Below are 22,757 nucleotides of genomic sequence, written 5' to 3'. Positions count from 1 at the left end.
CAGTAACCCAGCAGAATGGTGCCCTGTCTGCACAGCCAAGCAATATAAACATAATCCTCCTTTATTCATGCCAGGAATAGCCAATACTGTGGATTATTAAATTCACAGCATTCCTTCTGATCTGCTACGTGCCAAGCTGCTGCTTTCCCACTTCCAAATTCAGCCAGAGGCAAGGTCTAAGTAGCAGAGGGTATACTTCCAAAATGGGCACACATACAGACCCGTACATGTAAACACACAAAGTACAGACATGACCAGTCACCGATAACAAAGGCAACAGAACAGCACCTCCTTTGCCAGCATGCACTTAGACACAAAATTTCACCACCTTACTGAGCAACATAGCCACAGAGAAGCAAGGAGCCAACGCTCAGCCTGCTCACATGGAATCAGACACTTATCTCCACTCCCCACTTCCACATGCTTATTTTTCCCAAACCCACCTTGATCTCAACCCTTCCTGCCTTTTACCCTTTCCCTGATCATCCTACAGTAAGTTCTACACAACCTCAGCATCCCTCCCAAATACTCAGTAACATCTCTGCATTTTCCTGTAATACTTGCAGCCATCTTACTTTCCCTCTCATCAGTTACAAAGCCCTCATTGAGTCTAGTCAAGGATAAGCCTGAGAGACTCCTTACGTGGCCCATCATCAGTGCTTTAAGAATTCTGGCTTTTGTTACTGCCATTGATACAGGCTGTTTATGATTCATGCATCTGTGTTCTCAGTATTATCACTCCTGCTGGCTTTTTATCCTTGTCTTTTATGCTGAATAGCTGCTAACCACATATTCTTACAGCCTGCTTTAAAAGCTGATGCATTTGGTCAAAGCAAGACAGCCACAAGCATCTCAGTGAACAGGATGGCTAATGCACATCAGCAAAACCATCAGAATGAGGAAATGATTGCTGCAGTGATGACAGATGATCCCTGAATTACTGTCTTGGAAAGGCTGAAATGCTCCAGGACAGAGATAACAGAGCAATAAATGCAGACGCTGTCTGCAGGACAGAAGAGCTCATGCATCACGTGGGCTGTGTTTCCAGCAACCTCATTCTCCATGAACCAGGCCTCTCCAGCACAAATGGCATGTGCCTTTCCCATTTGCCTCATGTCTAGCAGCTGACAGAGATCAATGAAGAAAAAACACTGCAAGAAACAGAGTATGCAACCAGCATGATATTGCTTCTTGGCCTAAGGACTCTCATACCCTGGTTTAGTTCTACAGAAAACACAGAAAGTAGACAAAAATCGTTCACCCTAGCTCTCAGCAAGTGACTGTCTTTTTCATCTGCAATTAATATGATGATTCAAAATTGTTTCCACGGGCAGAAAGATTTCCCTTAGATCAGAAAGGCAAAACCTGGCTCACATTCAAAGAAATACAAATCTGCAGCTGATGAAGATGATGATACATCCTGTTTGACTTCAGGGACATAACCTTATGTCTGTCCCATCTGGGCTTGCCCCTGTTTTCATAAACATTGTTCAAGACACAGCAAGAGAACCAACAGCAATTGGTTCCTAATAGCATCCTAATAGCAAATCTTGGGCTCATACTGAGGTTCCTCTATCTCCCTCTTCAGATGCAGAAATATCCCACACCTACGGGCAGCTGAGGGACAGTAAGTGAGTGTCCTGATGACACAAAATGCCAAGAGGAAAAAAAAAAAAAAAAGGCACATTGCTGATTTAACTTTCGTGGTTTCCAAAATGTCTTCCACATCACACATAAAAGGCAGTATTTGCCAGCATCTCTCATGTCCAAGCACATTCAAACTATTAGAAGTTACTGAAATGTTCAGGGTCTGCTAGAACTAAGGAAGTAGATGAAGAATCCCAATGACATGGGCACCTGTCACCAAGCTGAGCAGATTCTGCTGTTCACAGAAAATGTTTACTCCTTAGGAGCCCACTTTTAACATTTAATTGGTATTTTATTCCCTTTTCACAGAACTAGAGCTATTACTACTTCCTTTTATACGAAATCTCTCTATCATATTGCTTGTATACATACCTATAAACCAAGGCAGCCATTTCAGCTCTGGTCCCTGTCCTAGTCACAGCTCTTACTTTTAAGTGATGTCGTTCAATAACTATTTCACTTTCAGATGGTTTGACACCGTCAGACATCAGCCTGGATGTTTGCCTCAAATAGATGACTTAGAAAAGTAGGCTATGGGCATTTTTATACTTAAAAAGGTCACTTGAGTCCTAAACTAGATAGTCATTACAAGAAAGAATATTCACTGTATAGTTCTAAAAAATGAGTTCATAGTTTGATATACATCACAGTGATTGCTTAAGTGATTCTGCTATTGTGACTAACATACAAAAGCTTCAGCCACCAAAGAAAGTGAAATGGATATATTTCACACACAAAACAAGTTGTGCCTAACTTCCTCTTAATACCACTGTGCTCATAAAAAGCATTCACTGGAATAGTCTAGAACACACTGCTAGTCTGCCATTCAGACCTGAATTTTAAGTATGACAAACAGTAAGTTTATTAATTAGACATACAGATTCCATCTTAGGACACAGCACTTCTGATTAACTCAGTATTCATATATATATATATAGTTTATATTACGTAGTTGTAATATATATACACACATACACACATATATTACAACTACATAATATAAACAATCTAGGTATTATCTTTGATTTCCTTCTCCATATGAAGCTCCATTTTTTTTTTTAACACAACATTATTTCACAGAAATGGGGAAAATCTGTTTAATGGAATTTAAAAAAAAAAAAAAAAGAAGAAATAATTTGGAGGGGATACGGAGGTGATTTTCTTCTTAACTCCCCAAAACAACATCACAAGAAAAGTAAGGAAAAATAGGTAAATAAACCAAATACTAAATTCCACGATGAACTAGTAAATCAACTGCAGGGAAATTTGATCACATCAGCACACCAAAACCCAGATGGAAAACAAAGCAGAGCCAACAGGTGCTCAAGAAGTGCTGCTTCAGGTTACTCCAACTTTCTATCCCCATAATCACTTCTGGGCTCCACTCCACCTTTTGGTCTTGATGACCACTTCCACTATGATTTTGGGGCCTTTAGAGCACGCTCTGATTGTTCTGAGCCAAAAAGAATTAGTATCTCTTTAAGAAATAATTGAAGTAGCAATGCAAAAGTCAGATCAAATAAGTCATTTAAACCACTGACTCCAATCACATCCTGAAATTCTGCTTTTAATCTGCCCGAGGCAAGCAGTAAACTTTAACTGAAAAACAGGCATTCACCGACAGCAAGTAAAACAGGTGCATGCATTTCCATGACATTTCTATTTGTTTTATACCTCCATGATAAAAATATAGGACCCATAGTAGAATAACATGATTCAGCAAATAAAAACATGCATTCAATCAGTACTTTTAATAAGTCTGTTAGCTAGTAGAAAGAGCTATTACTTACTGCTATTTCTCTGCATGCAGACATAGAAATTCCAGTACCTTCTATCTGCTTTAAAGCGTAATCTTTATCATCTTTCCTGTGAAAGAAGAAAAGAAATTTGTTTTAAAAATAGCACTACGAATTCAATGAGAGCTCTTTACCACCATGTCCATCCAAGAGGTTTTTCACAGGGCTCAAAGACAACCCACTGTTCGCATCAACCTTTCTAAACAGAAAAGAGGAAAAAGTAGATTAATGGGCAGAATAAGAACATGGTTAATGGGGAGAAAGAATGGAATGAAACTGTGAGTGGGCGAGAACAGATTTCAGCAAGAGGGCAATTACACTGAATCAGAAAGATAAAAGAGAAGGGACACACAAGAGCTGACACAGGAAAAAAGGAGCAAGGAGGACAAAGACAGAAGGCATGAAAATGCTTCTATATGATAAAAATTTAAAACTTACTGTCCTGGAAAACAGATCGAGACAATAATGAGCACAAACTCATTCACACATCCAAAACAATCAAAAAAACCCCAAATATGGAGCAATTCTCTATTTTTCACCTTATAGGAATGTTAGTAGTGTGAAGCCTGAAAACAATAAACTTTCATTATTAAGCAGATAATTAAACCACGTGCCTAACGATGACGCTGTTCTAAGAATGAAAAGCAAAATGAGACATTTATGATGGACAGGAGATTCACAGAGCGCTCCAGGCAGCTAGCACAGGGCTTTCCTATGCTGCTGATGAAAGGTGAAATGATTCTGAGCTAGAAAAACTTCCCTCTGTCTTTTCTATCTCCCTTAGCTGGTAAAGGCTTGCAGCCATTATTGGATATAAATATGAAGCAAAATGGATTGGACAGGAGGTTATTCTCATTGTTCTATTCACTTATACACCCGATTTTCAAGGTATTTGGAGGGATCGTTATTGCATGAGAAGTGCTACTACACAACTGCTGCTCATACAAGCGCTACCAGGGACAGGACATGGCGCAGGACTGCTCAGACTGAGGGTCTGCCATTGACCTGCCTGCTTTGATTTCATGGCAACAGGAGAACTCAGTACAGAAAGAAGCGCTGCCCTACAAATGGTGTTACAAGCACTTCTGGTAGCGCTGACTGCTGCCTTATACTTAGGATTGTGGACCTCTATTTTTAACTGATTAATTTTTTGCCAAATTAAAAGTCTAGATTAAAATTTTCCATAACAGATGGTACTTTCTCTGGGAATTCTTAGAAAAAAATAACTTCAGCTGTTTCCTAGAACAAAACTGGAAAAAAAACACATGCATTTGTTCTTGCTGAATGTTCTAGAATTATCACTTTAATGGGGGGGGGGGGGGGGTGCAATAACATTGCGTCCTCTTTCTCCTCACAAGAACATACTCACATTGGATGAAATAAGAAGTTGGGAAAAATAAGATTTTTCAAACTGAAGAACAGTTTCAGACCTGAGCTCTGAGATGCTGTGCCCAGCCATGCAGCACTCTGTGGCTGTGTCCCCTTCACCACTTGCTCTTCTGCTCCTCCCAGCTGCTAAAATGCTGCACTCTGCTACTGGAAGCAAGGAGGCTCTGCCCTGTCCTCCACTACGCAAATGTTTGAGAGGAAACATAAGCATAGGTTGATACACTGGAGGGAAGGGAAGCCATCCAGAGGGACCTGGACAGGCTGGAGAAGTGGGCCCATGAAAACCTAACCAGGTTCAACAAGGCCAAGTGCAGCGTGCTGCATTTGGGTTGGGGCAATCCCAGGTACTGATAAAGGCTGGGGGAAGAACTCCTTGAGAGCAGCCCTGCAGAGAAGGTACTTGAAGATCCTGGTGGACGAGAAGCTGGACGAGAGCCAGCAGTGTGTGCTTGCAGCTCGGAAGGCCAACTGTGTTCTGGGCTGCACTAAAAAAGGGTGGCCAGCAGGAGAGGGAGGTGATTGTCCCCCTCTACTCAGCTCTTGTGAGGCCCCATCTGCAGAACTGCGTCCAGGCCTGGGGCCCTCAGTGCAGGAAGGACGTGGAGCTCTTGGAGCGGGTCCAGAGGAGGGCACTGAGATGATCAGAGGGCTGGAGCACCTCTCCTATGAGGAAAGGTTGAGAGAACTGGACTCGTTTAGCTTGGAGAAGAGAAGGCTCCGGGGAGACCTCATTGTGGCCTTCCAGTACTTGAAGGGAGCTTATAAACAGGAGGGGAAATGCCTGTTTATGAGGGCGGATAGTGACAGGAACAAAGGGGAATGGTTTTGAACTGAGACAGGAGAGGTTCAGGTTAGATATTAGGAGGAAGTTTTTCACCCAGAGGGTGGTGATGCATTGGAACTGGAGGCATTCAAGGCCAGTCTGGATGCGGCTCTGGGCAGCCTGGTCTGGTGGTTGGTGTCCTTGCCCATGGCAGGGGGTTGGAACTAGATGATCATTGTGGTCCTTTTCAACCCAGGTGTATTGGAACTGTTGAATCATGGCCTGAACCTCTGATTGATCACCTTTGGCAAGCACTGAGTCAGCTGTGGGAGCACAGGTGAAGGCGATTCAGCTGTGTGACTGGAAGGGATGGAGCCTGGCTCCACCTCTCCTAGACCCCATTTAAGGGCTGACTGCCACGAAGGAAGGATCTCTGGAGATTGCCTCTCGTGGAGTTTCTTGCAAGCCTACAACACCAGTGAGCACTTTTCATTTCTGATTATCTTTTCCAACGTGATAATCTTACTTGCTTAACTTCTCTGTAGGCATAATGATCATCCAATACTTTACAACATCTGTATAATCATCTTACACCAGGCCATTCTATAATTGCATACAGTTAAAAAATAAGTAAAATTTAGGGGTAAAGCTCACTGTAAGCACTGCACTATGCTCTCTTCCAGAACAAGAGAGAAAATAACAGATGACTTAAGGCTTAAATTCACTAGATGGTGCACATGCAATTGAGTTATAAAGCAATATTCAAACATCTGTTCTACACTGAGACTGGAAAACTGCAATGGTTACCCTCTACAACATTAGTGTCAGCTATTCCATTAACAAAAGCAGGAAAAACCAAGTTTGATTGAGCCAAGCTAGACTGGCTTTCCATAATTCCTTGGTAATCATGAGAATTAGGACAATATTCTTTTTTTTAGAGGGAGGAATAAGAATTTTTTGAAGTGTTATGAAATCAAAGGAAAGGTCGAAGTGACTGAGCTTATTTTACACAACTTCTAGAAACACTTAACCCATAGTCTGCGTTTACCATAACACAGCCTAAAGAGCCTCTCTGTGTTTGCATGGATAATCACAGACTCACAGAATCATAGGGGTTGAAGGGACCTCCAGAGATCATCGAGTCCAACCCCCTGCCAAAGCAGGTTCCCTACAGCAGGTTGCACAGGTAGGCATCCAGGCAGGTCTTGAACATCTCCAGAGAAGGAGACTCCACCACCTCCCTGGGCAGCCTGTTCCACCTTCTTTGAAGATACTCAGTGTGTGTGACAAGGCCGGAAAAAAATTAAAAAAAAAATGAACTGTAAATGTATTCCCCAGCAAACTAAGCAACAGCACCAGCTATTTATCAGCTTACATTTTAAGGGCACAGAAAGACACAAACCGTAGTTTACCTACAGTTCTAACAGAAGGATCACATTGGGAAAACCTGACCATTTTCTCAGTTGTGTGAGTGAGACTTTCAGTAAGTCCAAGCAGATCCTCCACAGCACAGCATGCTTAGAGAGGATGGTAAATCTGCACAATTATATCCCAACTACTACCATCATATATTCTTGTGTTTAAGTAGGCTGGCATTTTCAGCACAGGAATACTCCTTATTAGTAACAGCTGTCAAGTGACAAGAATAAGGGAACTTCCTTTGTACACCACTGCTGGGAAGCTCTTACTCAGGGTGCAATGAGGCACTGGCACAGCTGCCCAGAGAGCTGTGGGTGCCCCATCCCTACCTCTGAAGTACTATAATACTTTCCACAACAACAAACTGAACTGATAAGTACAATGGAACCTAAAGGAATAATCAATGTGAAAAGAACACAACAAAAAGCAGTGAAGAGTAGGAACAGATGCCTGCCAAATGCAAGCACTCCGCACAGCTCTAGTGTTGTAATGCCTGGTATTTTTACCATTTGTTAGAAAGAATAATTAAAGCATATATAAGCATATATGCTACACCTGGAAGAAAAGGGGGCTTGTTACCTAAAAAATACCTTAAATAAACATCAGTGTTACTGTTATTTCATATCGTGCATGTTGTACAAATGTACTGATACTGCACTAAAGGATATCCCAAATGCTGATCATGAGATCAGTTAAAAAGTGAGTAATAAAAATAGAAGTACTAAAGACTTAAAAATCAATGGTTGTTATTCCAAATTTACGCTACTGTTAAAAACAGGTCAGAAATTTGAAATTAACTAGTCATAACTTAAGAACAGTTCTTTAAAAATAAGGAAATGGAACATTTGTCAGCAGCTAAACATCTGAGGGAAACAGCTTCTGCTGTCTTAAAACTACCAAAGGGAACTTTAAATGCAGCATCTATTCAGTAGAAAATTAACGAACCCAGTAATTGTTTATGGTTCTTATTCTCTAAAGAATATGAAAATGCTCATAATTAAAGATAAGGATACTAACAAAACATAGGATTAAAAAAAAAATGAATGTTTCATTCTACCTTTGAGAATTCCATTAATATCAATAGTAATAAAAATAAAAAATCCTAAGCACAGCTGTCATAGTACTGTTAAAGTGACTCAGTCTCAGCAGTATTAATTCAAAATCCACTGAATGTGCTATCACAGAATCTTTTGAGTGAGAAGGGATCCTTAAAGGGCATCCAGTCCAACTTCCTGCAGTGAACAGGGAAACCTACAGCTCCATCAGCTGCTGAGAGCCCTGTCCAGCCTGACCTTCAATGCTTCCAGGGACAGGGCATCCACCACCTCTTCCAGCAACCTGTGCCCGTGTGTCACCACCCTTACTGTAAAACACTCCTTCCTTATATCCTCCGTAATTCTCCCTACTTTTAGTTTGAAATCATTTTCCCTTATCCTATCACAACAAGCTCTGCTAAAGTCTGTTCTCTTCCTTCTTACAGCCCCCTTCATATACTGAAAGGCTGCTCTCAGGTCTCCCCCACAGCCTTCTCTTCTCCAAGCTGAACAGCCCCAGCTCTCTCAGCCTGGATGTTTTTGTGGCTCTCCTCAGGACATGCTCCAACAGGTATGTGCCACTCCTGTACTGAAGACTCCACATATGGATGTAGCACTTGAAGTGAAGTCTCACAGCACAGAGCAGAGGGGCAGGATCACTCCCTTGCCCTGCTGGCCATGCTGCTTTGGATGCAGCCCAGGATAGTTGGCTTTCTGGGCTATGAAGGTACATCGCTGGCTCTCATCCAGCAGTACCCCCCGGTCCATTTTGGGAGGTCTGCACTCCATTCTTACATGCCCCAGGCTTATACTGAAAACGACCTTGGTTTTTGCAGTTGAAAGTGAATTTGTGTTACAGACATCTTAGCTTTGAGCAGCTTATCAGATGAATGTCAAGTAACACTGAACCCATAGCTGTGCAACCAGCAGAACATCCACATTATTAACAGTAAAACATGGACAGGAACTTTCATACATGCTAGAAAGCCATGCAAGACATATTAAGTGTTGCCCTACCTATTAGAACTTCAAAGAAGGGCATGGATGAATGAGAGGTTTTATTATACTGATAAACATCAAAATGGAACTCTATAGCAAAGATTTAATTTACTACCAAGGAAGAAAGAGATAACACGAAATTAAAAACAATTCTATTATTCTATGAATTAACTGTAGCAATCGAGTTCGGAGAGGAAAAGAAGAAAACTTCTAGTGAAGCTGGTCATAGCAGCTGTGTGGTCTTAGCGCACATGTGAGATGGAAGGAGCGGCTGAAAGAGCTGAGATTGTTCAGTCTGGGTAAGAGGAGGCTCAGGGGACACCTTATTGCCCTCTACAACTGCCTGAACAGAGGGTGTGTGAGGAGGAGGTCAGCCTCATCTCCCATGTAACAGGGAGAAATAGGAATAGAACAAGTAGAAAAGGCTACAAATTGTGCCAGAAAAGGTTCAGGTTGAATATTAAGAAAAAATAATTCGCAGAAGAGTGGTGAGGCATTGGAATGGGCTGGCTGGGGAGGTGGAAGAATCACCATCGCTGGAGGTGTACAAGGAAAGGGGAGATGTCACACTCAGGGACATGGCGTAGAGCAGAGGTGTGGGCTGATGGTGCGACTCCATGATCTTAGCAGCCTTTCCAACCTTAATGAAATCGCCTGAGCTGCAATTCAACAGCTTTAATTTAGACTCCATAAACTTACCAGCATACTTAGAGCTTACACAAAGATCACAAAATCCTTTCACCCCTACAGGAGGCTGACTTACACAGCCTGCCTTCCTCCACCTCCCAAAGACCACTGCACACTGACAAGGTGCTTGCTACAACACAAGTGGTACAAAGTTTGATAAACTGCATAATAGGCACCTGATTTACCAGAAAACACTTCGAATCCAAACACTTGTCAAAACTAATTAGCACACACAGCAAGTCTGATCAATGGCTGTGTACCTTCAGATAAAAATTGAGAAAAATCTCACCAAAAGGACAAAAGGGGCTGCTGTATGCTCAGCTAAGTGCTGAAGTGCTCTGAAAGAAGAGATCAATCAGAACACAGGCACAGCTGCTTCATTCAAGATTAAGTTAGCACGTCTTCTAACTAGTATCATCCTTCCAAGTCAGCTTGAGATACTACACTCACTTCTGCAGAAAGCCGCAGTTGAGTTCTATACCCACTGCAATGTTGAGGGAAAACTAAAGTAGACTTCTTTTCCAACATATAGAAGCAACCCGAAGTAAAACTACATTGTGTACTTCTAGCTGTCTGAAGGTCCTTTAAAGCTATTTTACTTTCACTGGTGCTCTATGCATTACATATATCACTACAAAGAAATAATTCTAAAAATCTCTGAATTTTCTATGATGCACTTTTTTTTCTGCCTTTAAAACAAAACAAAACTATTACCTAAAACAAGTTGGATGAAGCAATACTGAATTAAATACATTAGGTCAAACAATTGGTTCTTCACTTGGCTGAATTTTAAGACACTATGAAAACGAGAATGGTTATTTAGCATACATGAAACACAGACGATAAAATTGTCTTCTCTATTATAAATTTTCTGTATACAACAAAAACACAGCTGTATATGAAAGTTCAGATTTATTCAAGTCCAGAGTATTTAAAAGCATTTACAACCGGCTTAAGGTTCATCCCAGCACAGATCGTTACTTGTTTCCTGCACAGAAGATATCAGTCAAAAATCAGATAAAAAACAGATTCTGTCATGAAAGCCTCTTATGTATTCATTAAATGAGAAAGGATAACGTCCGCCAGTCAGAAAAGCTACTTTGTAAAGGATGTCAGCTCGGAAGCATACTTGCAGCTATCCTCCTCTGCTCTACGAAGACTTTCCAGGTACAGGTGAATAAAGAGCAGTTTGTACTTGTTCAGCTGTAGAGAACAATAAGTTCAGTGCCCAAAACATTATGACTTCAGACTTGTTTGTGCTTACCACTAGAAGCAGTGCTCCATACTGCTCCTGATGTGGCTGCTGGCATCCGCACCTGCTGTGCAGCATCAGGCCAGGTCCCACTGCAGCTAATGACCTCAGGACTGAGTTCTGGTCTATAACAAAATCACAGTGCAACACCCGCAGAGCCGTGCTACTACAATGTGTGCACTTCCAGGGCATCTGTGTTTTTTTTTCAGGTGTCGCCGATGTGCAAGGGCTCTCAATGAAACTGGTACACAGCTAATATTGGGATGACCAGCTGTATCTTTTCTCAACAGAATACAATTAGTTCAAGGCAAAAAATAATTATGTACCACATTCTAAAGAGAGCAAGAGCAACAGTAAGTGAACACTGCAGCAGAAATCCAGGATCTCAATTTTCTTTTCACTCTAACACAATGGCTGTGGATAGCTGATGAAGCAGGAACACGTCACTAGGAAATCAACACTACATGCCCTCATCTTACTTTACTTTCTAAAGACTGCTAGAGCTGTCGAAGACAAGTCAGTAGACCTTTCCTATGACTGAGGAGAACTGCTCAGTAACTAATACATCATTTTATGAAGGCATGTCATGTCACAAGTTGCATGGATGTTACTCACTCCAAGTTTCTATGTGATGCGTGACCACAGTAACTCCTGAGGAGTCAGGAAGTGTACAGACACTCATATTTGAAGAAATTTGAGAATTCAGAGAAACTGACAGAAATGTTTAATTGCCTTGTTCTCTCCTTTTCATCTAGAGAATTAATGTATCAAGAATCAAGAAAGTAATATACTGATTACCTGCCAATAATTTCTAACATTAACATTTAAATACTGAAGAACCTAGCAAAAAAAAAAAAAAAAAAAAAAAAAACAACAACCCAAAAGATGCATTTCAACACTCTGCATGTTTTTCCTTTTAAGGCATGTCTATTAACCACAAAAATGAGAACAGGTAAAACAGCATATTTTAAGTTATGCACTCTTTTTACTATTACAGCCCCTACTTCAGAAACATGTTTTATCCTGAAATTTTCCAGTGTGACTCAATCTTGCTAACTCTTCAGTATTCAATTTTTAAATATAGCATTCTTTAAGGAGACAAAGAAACCTTTAGAAAAGAATAAAAGATTACAAGGAACGCAATCTGTGACTGAAGCCCATGTTGTGGACTTGGAACTAAATTTGCAATATATCATGTAAAAATAGAAGGCCATAGTACTCAAGGAAATACTAACAGAAAGAAAAACATGGCAGGGAAAGATGTGCTAGGAGAGTTAAGCCTCCAGTTAAGAAATTCAAGGCTTTCTTTATTACCAAGACGCTTGCAGAACATGGCACAGCTGATATGCCAGAAGAGCATCATTATTCTTACCAGAGAGCAAGGCTTGTGCAGAGAGCATTTTCTACTTCAAAACAAATCCTCTAGCAATCAGACCTATTTGTGAGTAAAGCATATTCCACAGCTGGAGGAAAAACCAGCAACAGCAAGCCAGTAAACCACATTTCTGAGACAGCTAATACTATGTGGCAAATGGCAATTTATCGCTTTCTTCCTTTTGTTCTTTGATTTATTTTTTTAATTAACACCTTTTGCCACAACACATAGTTTGGCAAGAAGTTCAAAGTAAAGGAATAAATTTAATGATACACTGTACATGCTGTTGTTCTGACCCAAGAATTTGCTGCTGTCAAAAGAAAAGTTTTTCCTTGCCATCTCCTCCTTCCTGCTCCCAGCCAGAAATCCCTCCCTTCTGACACTCTGATCTGTGCCACACTCCTCCACCAGCTGATTCACCCCCTCCAACGGGATATCCCCAAGAAACAGATAAGCAATTTGGATAACAAAGTACGTTGGGCTACAGAACAGTTTGATGAGTATCCAAACCAGCAACAAAGCATGTGGTACGAGCAAAAGATGAAGGGATGGATGGTAGAGGAGATGGAGAGGTGGAAGAGAAAAGACGCTTCTCTGGCAGTTCCCCCTTCTAGAAGCAGCGACACACAGTGAGCGTGCTTGGCCACAAATCAAAAAGAAATGAAACTAAACAACAGAGACAGAACAACCCATCCACCTATCCTAGTGATCAACTCCAGCACAGAATGCCCACAGAAGCAAGAATGCCTGGGATTCCCTTTTTTTTTTTTTTCCCCACAAAACTATAATTTCACTGCCAGCCTGAAATGAAAGTTTTCATGGAGTACAATTACAAGGACTGCTTCTATAAGAAGACGAGCTAGCAATTGCAGCGGTGAAGAAATTCTGCAGTGACAGCCAAATGACGTTACTCCTGAGAAAAGCTCTGTGCCACTTTGTTGAAACACACTGCAGTTTTAACATCCCTTTATCTAAAGCACTACACAAGGTACCTACACAAACTCTTTTTAAAAGAAAATATTGCTGGACTTCATTTACACTTTCTTCTCTCAGACTGCTCTTCAGTTACCTTGGTATTGTGTGAGTAAAGAATCATCACCTCACAGAAATGATTAATTTATTATCTCTACAACTTCCTGAAGGGAGGTTGTGGTAAAGAGGGGTTTGGCCTCTTCTCCCAGGCAATGAACAGGACCTGGGGAAACGGCCACAAGTTGTACCAGAGGGGGTTTAGATTAGACATAAGGAGAAACTTTTTATCTCAGAGAGTGATCAGGCACTGGAATGGCTGCCCAGGGAGGTGGTGGAGTCACCATTCCTAGCGGTGTTCAAGAGGCGTCTGGATGAGGAGCTACAAGATATGGTTTAGCTTGTGGTAGCAGTGATAATGAGAAGACTGTTGGACTAGATGATCTTACAGGTCGTTTCCAACCTTGTGATTCTATGATTCCATCCCCTCAGCCTTGCAAGGTCCTTTCCTGAGCCTTCACAATCAGCCCTCACCTTCACTACCCCAAATAACTACCTCCAGGCAAAGCTGTTTCCCAACTATTTATGATAAGTAATTTCCAGACAATATAAAACTTAAATTGTCTCTTCTCCTCAGAACCTTTTATGGGTCCATCAGCTCTGCTGTCATCCCACCTTACTAGTTGGTGGTTTCCACTCTTCCAATAACTCCTTCGAAAAAGTCACTGTTGCCCCTTTCCAGTCATTTATGGCTCAATTCGAAGCATCGGGTTATGATCTGTAGTTAGCAATCCATTACACTTTTAAACTCCTTCAGATGTGTGAATGTTTCATCTTGACAAGTGACCGCCCTTCAGTTTGTTCAGGCAGCGCCTCCTCCACGCACTGCAATTTGGGATCTCCTGTGGCATTCTTTAACTTCCAATGCTTTAAGTTCTTCTGTAACACACAAAAGCAAAGCTCGTTTCCTGCTGTCATTTCACCTTCTCTAAATGCTTCTCCTACAGGTCAGTGGTCCTCTGGTTCTACAGGTAATGTGGTGTTACAGATGCTTCAGAACAGGGTAGAAAATGGGAGATTAATTTTATGCCCACTTCAGGATTGAGAGGGGAGATTGAGACTTGTGTGTTTTGAAGGGTTAGATGCAGAGGGTGCCAGAGGGCTATGACACTGCATTTTCATACTGAGCCTATTGTTACTTTCATTCTTTTCCATCTCCGTAACACACAGAAAATGTAATATTTAATTTTTCAGTGTTCTTATTCACAACAGCTTCCTTTATTGTACTATTTAGCTGTGCCAGATGCTTTTGACCAATGGTTTTACAGTATCTTGGTGAGTGATACATACCCACCAAAAGTTAAATCTGTTCTCAAGTAGCTTGCAACATCTCACCTTTTCAGCTCACTTTTAGCTTTAAGAAGCTATATCTTCCTCCCACTGCCACTTCCTTTCTTAAAAAGGAATCACTGAATGAATGAAGTTAAGTGGTACTTTAGTGGATTACTTAACCCTGTTTAGATCCAGCACCCCCTCCAAATGCAAAGCACAAATCACATTTGTCACAGCCCTCAGCAGTAATACTCAGAATCAGCTCTGACATCCCACTGCAGACAAAGCCATGAGTTGTTTCTCCCTGCATGGGTCCCATGACCAGCTGATTCATAAGGAGCTACTCACTGTCCCCAGGATTGTCTTGGTATCTCCCCCTGACAGAGCATCTACCTAAACTAAATTAGGCAACAGGCTTTTCATTACTGTTTGCTCTGCAGCCACTCTAATCTTACACAGACAAACTAGAGTCAGGCAGCAATAATGCTATTTGTTTTTTTTTTTTTTTTGGCATGTCCTTTATGTGTGCATAATTCTACCTGTACAGATTCCAGTGCTGCAACAGGTACTTTTTGGGAGGTTGAACTGAGTACTTTGGTATCTGACACTCATCTGGAAGTCAGATAAGCTTCCAATTGAGCTGAATTAACCCAAGAATGAATGCCACTATTGGGGCACTCATTTGTGAGCAGCTGTTTTGTCCAACCCTGTTTAAATACGATTGCAGTCCACTCTAGAAGCAAAGAGTTTGAACTCCAAACAGTTCAATTACAAAAAGTTAGATAAGATCCAAATTACATTCAGAGACAAACTTGCTGCCTTAAAGTCCACGCAGGCAGCACTTGCCCCAGTTGCTTCTATTAAGCTCCATACCTCGTACAGTAGCTCCGTGAGAACAACTGCGTTCATGAAACCTGATTTTCTGAGGCTTCACTGGGGGATTATCCAGTGTCCGAATGCAAACTCTAATTGAAAGTACACCTGCAGCAAGGGCTATCATTCATAGGACAAGGTTTCTCTCCCAGAAAACACAGCCAGAAACACAAGGCAGGATCTGGGGATTTAATGCAATTCAGATCCCTTTGTATTTGAGTTCAGTCGCACGTATTAGTCAAACACAGTAATGAACTGAGTCTTCTTTTTTACAGCAACTCTCAAGTGTCCTTTACTCAAATGTCAACATCTTGTACGCAAGGTGTTACAAGCACACAGAATGGAGCATTCCCAGAAAAACAGGCAGATTGTCTCAGTGACCTTTCGTTGTGTTCTTCCATATTGACAGAACATGTGCATTTTTTCCAAGACTCATTTTAATTTTGGATGTTTAGGCTATCATCCATAGTAGATTAAAAAAAAAACACAACATGTTCTCTTGAACATTTTGGTCTTCAAAGAACATATCTACAGCTCAAATCCCAGTTTACCATTCTTTTCCCACAAATACTGAATTGACCACCCAACACACCTTACTATACCTCGTACCACTCAAGGTAGTTTAAAGCAGTTGAATGGAAACTGTTGCCTGAACAGCAGCTTCTTTTTGTTCAAGAACTACAAAACAGTGCTTTGACATCCTGATCTTCAAAAGCTTGGGACAGTCTTTGGCTGGGATGTCCCCTGCTCTAAGGGACATCAGCAGAATTCTCTACAGGTTAAACTGTCTAACCAGTACCTCTCTTGTATCAGCTAAGAAAAATTTCACATTTCTACACAAATTTCAATAAATTTCTTCAAATATATATTTATTAAATGGAAAGTCTACAAGACACAAAAGTATCTAGTTCATAAGCAGCCTTGTACCTAGCAAAAACACATCACTATGGATAATCTATTCCGTAATCCCAAATGTGCTATTAGAAGGGCTTGACAAGGTCTCAGAAACCATTTGTTGAGCCTCTGAGATGACAAGGTAAAAACAGCAGGCCAGCCAGCACACAAAACTCTCTGAACAGCCATCAGCCTGCACGCAGTGGCAACACAGCACCATTGCCAGGCTCTTGCAGAACAAGAGAGTGGGAAGGGAAGGGGGGCACAAGAGTCAGATGGGGGGAGAAGCCTCAACCTCACTCCCATCCACCCACACCAGATGGGCTTCTCTACTCTAAACCTTTATCCCCACAGTTCTTCCATTTCTCACTCATTTGCAATTTAAATTCGAAGAGAAGCTGGAGCTGCAGCTACCAGCATTAATCATGCACAGGTAGGAAAAGCAGCCTCCCCAGCAGCCCAGGTGCCATACTGACTCCAGTCTGCTTTCCACATCGTTGCAATTCCACAGCTGTAAGGTACACTGGACAATGGCAGACAACTACCAGGCTTCAACGACAAAACAGACACATCAGTACTGTAATTTGGGAGTCCTGGGGAAGCGCATGCCATCATTACACACTGCTGGGCTACAACCTCACATAGGCAAGCCCCAGTTCCTGTGCCCTAAAGGTGTTTCTATTGTAGTTCTTATATTTCTTAACAACAAAAAAAAAAAAAAAAAAAACCAAAAACACCACCTATTCTTAAGAAAAAAAATTCACAGGTTCTACTTCAACCATCTGCAAATTACAGCCTTTCCAACTCCTCTGCTAAAGGACATTAAAAAAAAAAAGATACAAAACAGCTGTAAACTTTAATGTTTAAACAGGAGAACCCAAGAATACCCAAGAGCTAGAGCAAGCATACAACCTCAGTGCCATTTGACCAAGGGCAGCACTCTCTTAACACACACTTTCTCTACAATCAGCACCTTCAAAACCTGTTAATGAGAAACCAGGCACAGCAGTACATCGCCCTGTTATTTACATGTTCTATTATTCCAATTTGTAACCTAGAATAAAGCAGATACTGATCTCGGCTCTCACACCCTCCTCTGTGTGCTTGCTAATGGCCTCAGATAGCAATGAAACACTCAAGGCTACACAGTTCCACCTTTGCTGCTGGCTACCAACATTAATTGAGGCATGTGGCAAGATTACAAAAAGACTGTACCAAGGAAAGCCCAAGGCTCAGCAAACAGCTCATGGCGAAGATGGGCCAAATGACCTTAAAAGATACAAAGCCTGGAGACGCCTAAGAGGATGAGAAGGGAAGGAAGCAGATGGGAAGATAGCTAGCTATATGAGTTTTACAAAAAAAAAAAAAATTAAAGAGCACAAGACTCAATGCAACACAGCACACATACCTCATTATGCAGATAGAATTTAATTAGATTTCCAACAACTATGGTAATGGATCCAAAAGAGACTCAGGGCATATATTTTAACAAGATCATACAGACATATTACATAGGCACTAAATAAAGTCTGTGACATTTAGAAATTCCACCCCATTGTTCACAGTAGTGGCAAGCCAAGTGCTTGCATTCTGACTTCACACTTTCATTCCGTGCACATCACCTGGTGCAGTGCCACTGCTTCTGTTCAAAGGAGTTCAACTTGACATGTGAATACAGGTAAGAAAAAAATATGTTGTGTTTCTTAAACAGCGAGAAGACAAGAGCTGTTTGTCAGTTCAATTTGAAAGCTAACAGGATGAACTCCATGACACAGCTCCAGCAAAGACTCAACGCAGAATTAATCCAGAAGCTGGAAGCCTAGGTCTGTTGCTTGCCTTCTTGCCAAAATGTCCTTGCTGGACTCATTGCTTCTATTTGTGGCACTCCCAAGCTCCACATTCCTCTCACTAAAGTCAGTTTTATATTAACATTGCCCAAATAAGTGAACGATCTACGATCTCAAGTAGGTCAACCAACACATACCCGTAAATACCCACAACATGCACTGTTTCATACTACTTAAACATGGTTTCCATCTCTTTAGCTTCAAACCACACATTTCTGAAACAGAATCATCATAATTCTTGCAATACTCTTTTCCAGGTAAGTAGAAACTACCACATGTCATACTGAAGACGAAGCAAAACAGTTGTTCACTGGATGCCACTACTTTCTCCGCCGCTGTTTTTTTAATACAACTCGTGCAGACCCTCAAGGAAAAGAAAAGCCACATATGGATTTGATTCTTTGAAAGGTACAAGTTCAATACATAAATGTATTTTCATGCTTTCAGCTAAGTGTTAGTACATCCAAAAGAAAGAATGTGTCCCTCCATTTACAGAAATACTTCCAACGCAGAACTAATGGCTGAAATGAGAATTAAAAAAAAAAAAAAAAAAAAAAATCAGCTGTACTTCTGTTGGGCGCTTAGATCACTCCTTGTATTTCCTGAGAATAAGCTGGGAAGCATGAGCTTACTGACCATGTGTTCCCAACCATGAGCACAGTCTCCAAAGTCCTCTTCTCCTGAAGAGTGAGAAGATCTTCCCTTCCAATAACATGTGGGAGATGTTACTACAGACTGGGATTTTCAATTATGTCATTTTCTGCTGCTGTAATTAAAGAGTTAGACATGGCCTTACAGTGACATTCAATAGTTCCTTATTCTCATCCAAACCACAACCAATAAACAGGAAGAACAACTATTTGGAAACAGTCCAAACTGCCACCGAAGCAGACATCCTTGCACAACAGCATATGCTTCTCAGAGACCTCAGACATCAGCTGTATGCTAAGAATCGAAGGCACAGGACAGCAAGTAAAACAGTGCAAGATCAACTCCATTAAAGTCAAACACCATTGAGGAGTTAGCACACTACCACCGTGCTCTGCCAGCACAGAAATCACAGCCTGAGAGGTAACAAAGCATCTGCTGCACGCTCTGGGGCAAGCCCTCCAGTTTCCAAGCACCTCAGCATGCTGCAGCCATCAGCTGGGAGTCAGTTCCTGAGGAACTCAGCAGGAGTCTGATCTCATCAATTAAACAAAACAACCACCTCAACTACATTTCTAGCCCCAAAAGCTAGAAAACGCTGGCCTATTTTCCAGTTCTGCTGCAAGTTAAACAGGTAGTTTTAAAATCTGTGCTGAGCAACATTCCTGAATGAGCACCCAAACAGCATGCAGAGCAGCTTCAATGCAGGAAATAACTGAATTTCCCCAAACAATAAAAAGTAAGCTGTCCTACTGCCACTAGAGACAAGAGCAAGTTTCCTTAGGTACAGAGTGACATTGAGCATGGCACACCGTTCCCTTCCTGCCTGCCCGTAGAAGGAACTGCCACCTCATGCACTCCGCTGCTACATCAGTCACCAATGCAGTCAGCCTGCTCAGAGGTGCAGGGCCACCAGCACCACTTGAAAAGCCGGGAAGATTCTTTTCAACCACAGGGCTACAAAGCTGATGACAAAAGGAATGGAAATGAGAACTTGGGAACTGAATGCAGCTTTGCTGCAGGCCATGTGCCACACAGAGCTTAGCTGTCGCATCAGCTGAGTACTCATGTATGGTGCTATGTTCAAGCTTTGGCAGGCACTATATCAGAAACATCCATGGAAGTGCACCTGGTGACTCCCCGTGCAAAATTCTCAACACAACCAGTCCAGGCTCAAAGCCTCACCTTGTGGCAAAGGACAAGGCATAGCTGGATTGGCTCTTTTGCTGGTGCAGGGCATAAAAACCATGTTACGCCTTCATCAGTACGTCAAGAACACACAGCATCCTTCACTCCTTTTAAGGCTCCTTGCTGCACCGAAATGACCATGTAACTGTCCCCCAAAGCAATCCCTCATAGTTTAACAACTATTACATTTATTTACATATTATTACAACAATTACATTCCTACTGTTTGGACCCATACCTGTTAATCTAGTTTCACAAAGGCAATCAGCAAGAAGGGGTGAAGACCACTGCTATACAGAAGGCACTAGATCCTTTTGCTTGTAAGATGGATATTCATCACTGAGTTTTTAAACGTTTGCACAGGATGAATTATTAAAATATAGTTCTTTCCTGTGTTTATCCTATTCATTAGACATCCATGTATAGAATGTCATTTAAGAAAGAGCAGCCTCTATTTTTAATAAAACATTTGCAGTCCTGTAGCTCAAGCACTTAAAAAATTGTGACGCATAATAAACATGGGACTTTAGTTATTTAAAATGGGATTTAGAATCATATAATGAAATTTAAAGTAAATGCACACCTTTAAGGGAAAAACACATGCAAATTCAGCAGGAAGAAAGAATTTCACGCACAAAGAAAGTTTGAGCTGTGCAAGAACTACAAACAAAAAGGTTTCTCCTCTAGCATTATACAACATGTGGGGAAATTTTACAGCAGTGATGCTTTGTATATAGCAGTACTGAGCTCTATCTTTCATAAGCTCACACTGTAAGATGTACAGTGACCATCCATACGTTATCATAGTGTCAGGAAACTGAATTGCTATTAGAGACCTGCTTCTGTAATTCATTTCTTTGTGATAAAGGAATCAAAATGGAATCTTCCCCTTCAATCCTAATTCCACCTACATCACTTAAGGCCACCTATGTACCACTATGCCATATGCTACAGAAGCATCCACTGACAGTTATATCTTAAGTGTTTCAGATATTGTCCAAATGCAATTACCCAGCATATTTGAGAGTTCTCAGCAATCTGGCAGAGAAACGAGAAGCGCTGGGGGAAGAGACTGGAAAAGAGGCACTGAAGAACACCTGCAGATAAGGAGATCTGCTGCAACAGCTTACCTAACTCACTGCAGTCTATGCCCTTGCACCCCCCGTCCAAAAAAAAAAAAAAAAAAAAAAAAAAAAAAAATCAGACCAGGTAAGAATTACTCCTGCCGATGGTCTGAAAGATTCCCATGTAAGGTGTGAAGTAGTTAGCTGAATCCCAGCAGCAGACAAAACCCATGGTGAAATAACAGCACTCCGATGAACAGCAGTGCGTGCAGAGCCGGGCAGCAGCCCCACCGCAAGCGCTCTGCAGGCAGCACTAAGAGCTTACATAAAGGGAACCCGATCGCATTTCTGCCGTGGCTGACCACAGTCTGCTCTAAGCTGATTTACCACAGGTAGAAACAACGCCCAGGCTTTCAAACGCACATCTTTTCAATGAGAAAACACGGAGTTCGAGGAGGTGGACAGAAAAGCCGGGTGCGACGGAGCAGCGGGACCTGTTAGAGCACAGCGCTGCCTCTCCCGCTGCCCTCGCCCCCCACCGCCCATTGTTCTGGCACCGACGCCGTGTCACCGAGAGCCAGGTGACACACCTGCATCTTCCTAGACGGGATTTCTGCGGGGATATTCACTTACCGCGGTCTGTACTCAAATACAGACCTTCGAAAGCATCCTAAAGGAGACTTGGGCTACAGGAGCAGCCGGCAACAACACCCAAAATGGTGACTACAAGGAATAAACCAGACAAAAAGCGTTCAAAAGGAAAAAGGAACCGAGCTCAGCCTTACGAAGCCGGCGGGCGGGCTGACGTCTGGGGGCCGCCGGCTTCTTACAAAGGAAAACCCGCCGAGTGCCGCCTCTTATCCCAGCCGTGGCATTTTTCCTCCAGCGGCCGCCAGCCCGGCACCGGGGCGGTGGCGGGGGAGGAGGTGAGGGGGGCGGCGGTGCCGAAAGCCGCTCCGGGGGGCAGGAGCCGCAGGGGCCGAGCGGCAGCCGCCGCCGCAGGGACGGGGCCGGGACTGGGGCGGTCAGAAGGGAGCCCCGCTCCTCACTCACCCGTCCTTGCGCTTGGCTTTGTAGACGTGCCCGTAGGTGCCCCTGCCCACCTTGCAGCCCTCGTACTCGAACAGGTCCTCCACCCGCTCCCGCTCGCCGGTCAGCTTCACCTTGAAGTCATAGTCCATCTTCGCCGCCCCGCGACGCCTCTCGGCAGCCGCGCACCCCGCCCCGCCGCCCCCCCGGCAGCGGAGGCAGCAGGAGCAGCAGCGTCAGGAGGAAGAGGAGGAAGAGGAGGCCCCCGGGCCGCCCCGCGGAGCATGCAGGGCCGGGAGGCGGCGGCGGCGGAGCTGCTCGCTCCTTCCCTCCGCGCTCCGTCTCCGGCCGCTCCCCTCCTGCCCGCCGGCTCGCGGCACAACAGCCGGGCTGCGCGCGGAATACGGCGGCCGCGCCTGGCCGCACTGCTGCAAAGAAGCGTCGCAAACAGCGGGCGCCTCCCCGGCCCCGGGCACGGCGGACAGCGCACCGCGTGGAAGGCGGCGGGCTCCGACCACAGCCCCACCCTCTCGCGGCCCGGCGTGCCTTGCG

At 42.9% G+C, this 22,757-nt stretch overlaps 1 protein-coding gene across 3 annotated transcripts in view; it reads right to left on the bottom strand.

Annotated features, from left to right (window-relative positions):
• The window catches only part of CDK8 (cyclin dependent kinase 8), a 64,848-nt gene extending 42,466 nt beyond the window's left edge, over positions 1-22,382 (bottom strand). For 2 of the 3 annotated variants that reach the window (XM_042867541.1, XM_042867542.1), the window contains exons 1-2: positions 22,230-22,382; positions 3,438-3,513 (exon numbers count right to left, since the gene is read on the bottom strand). In XM_042867541.1, the coding sequence (XP_042723475.1) occupies positions 3,438-3,513; positions 22,230-22,357 (204 nt within the window). In that variant the 5' untranslated portion in view covers positions 22,358-22,382. The remainder of the gene's footprint in view (positions 1-3,437; positions 3,514-22,229) is intronic. The other variant, XM_042867544.1, reaches the window with a different exon arrangement.
• Between the last annotated feature and the right edge of the window lie 375 nt (positions 22,383-22,757).

Source organism: Lagopus leucura, unplaced genomic scaffold (assembly GCF_019238085.1).
Source record: "Lagopus leucura isolate 7727_CA_CO unplaced genomic scaffold, USGS_WTPT01 Super-Scaffold_100001, whole genome shotgun sequence".
Lineage (NCBI taxonomy): Eukaryota > Metazoa > Chordata > Aves > Galliformes > Phasianidae > Lagopus > Lagopus leucura.
This window is presented reverse-complemented; position numbering and strand designations above follow the sequence as displayed.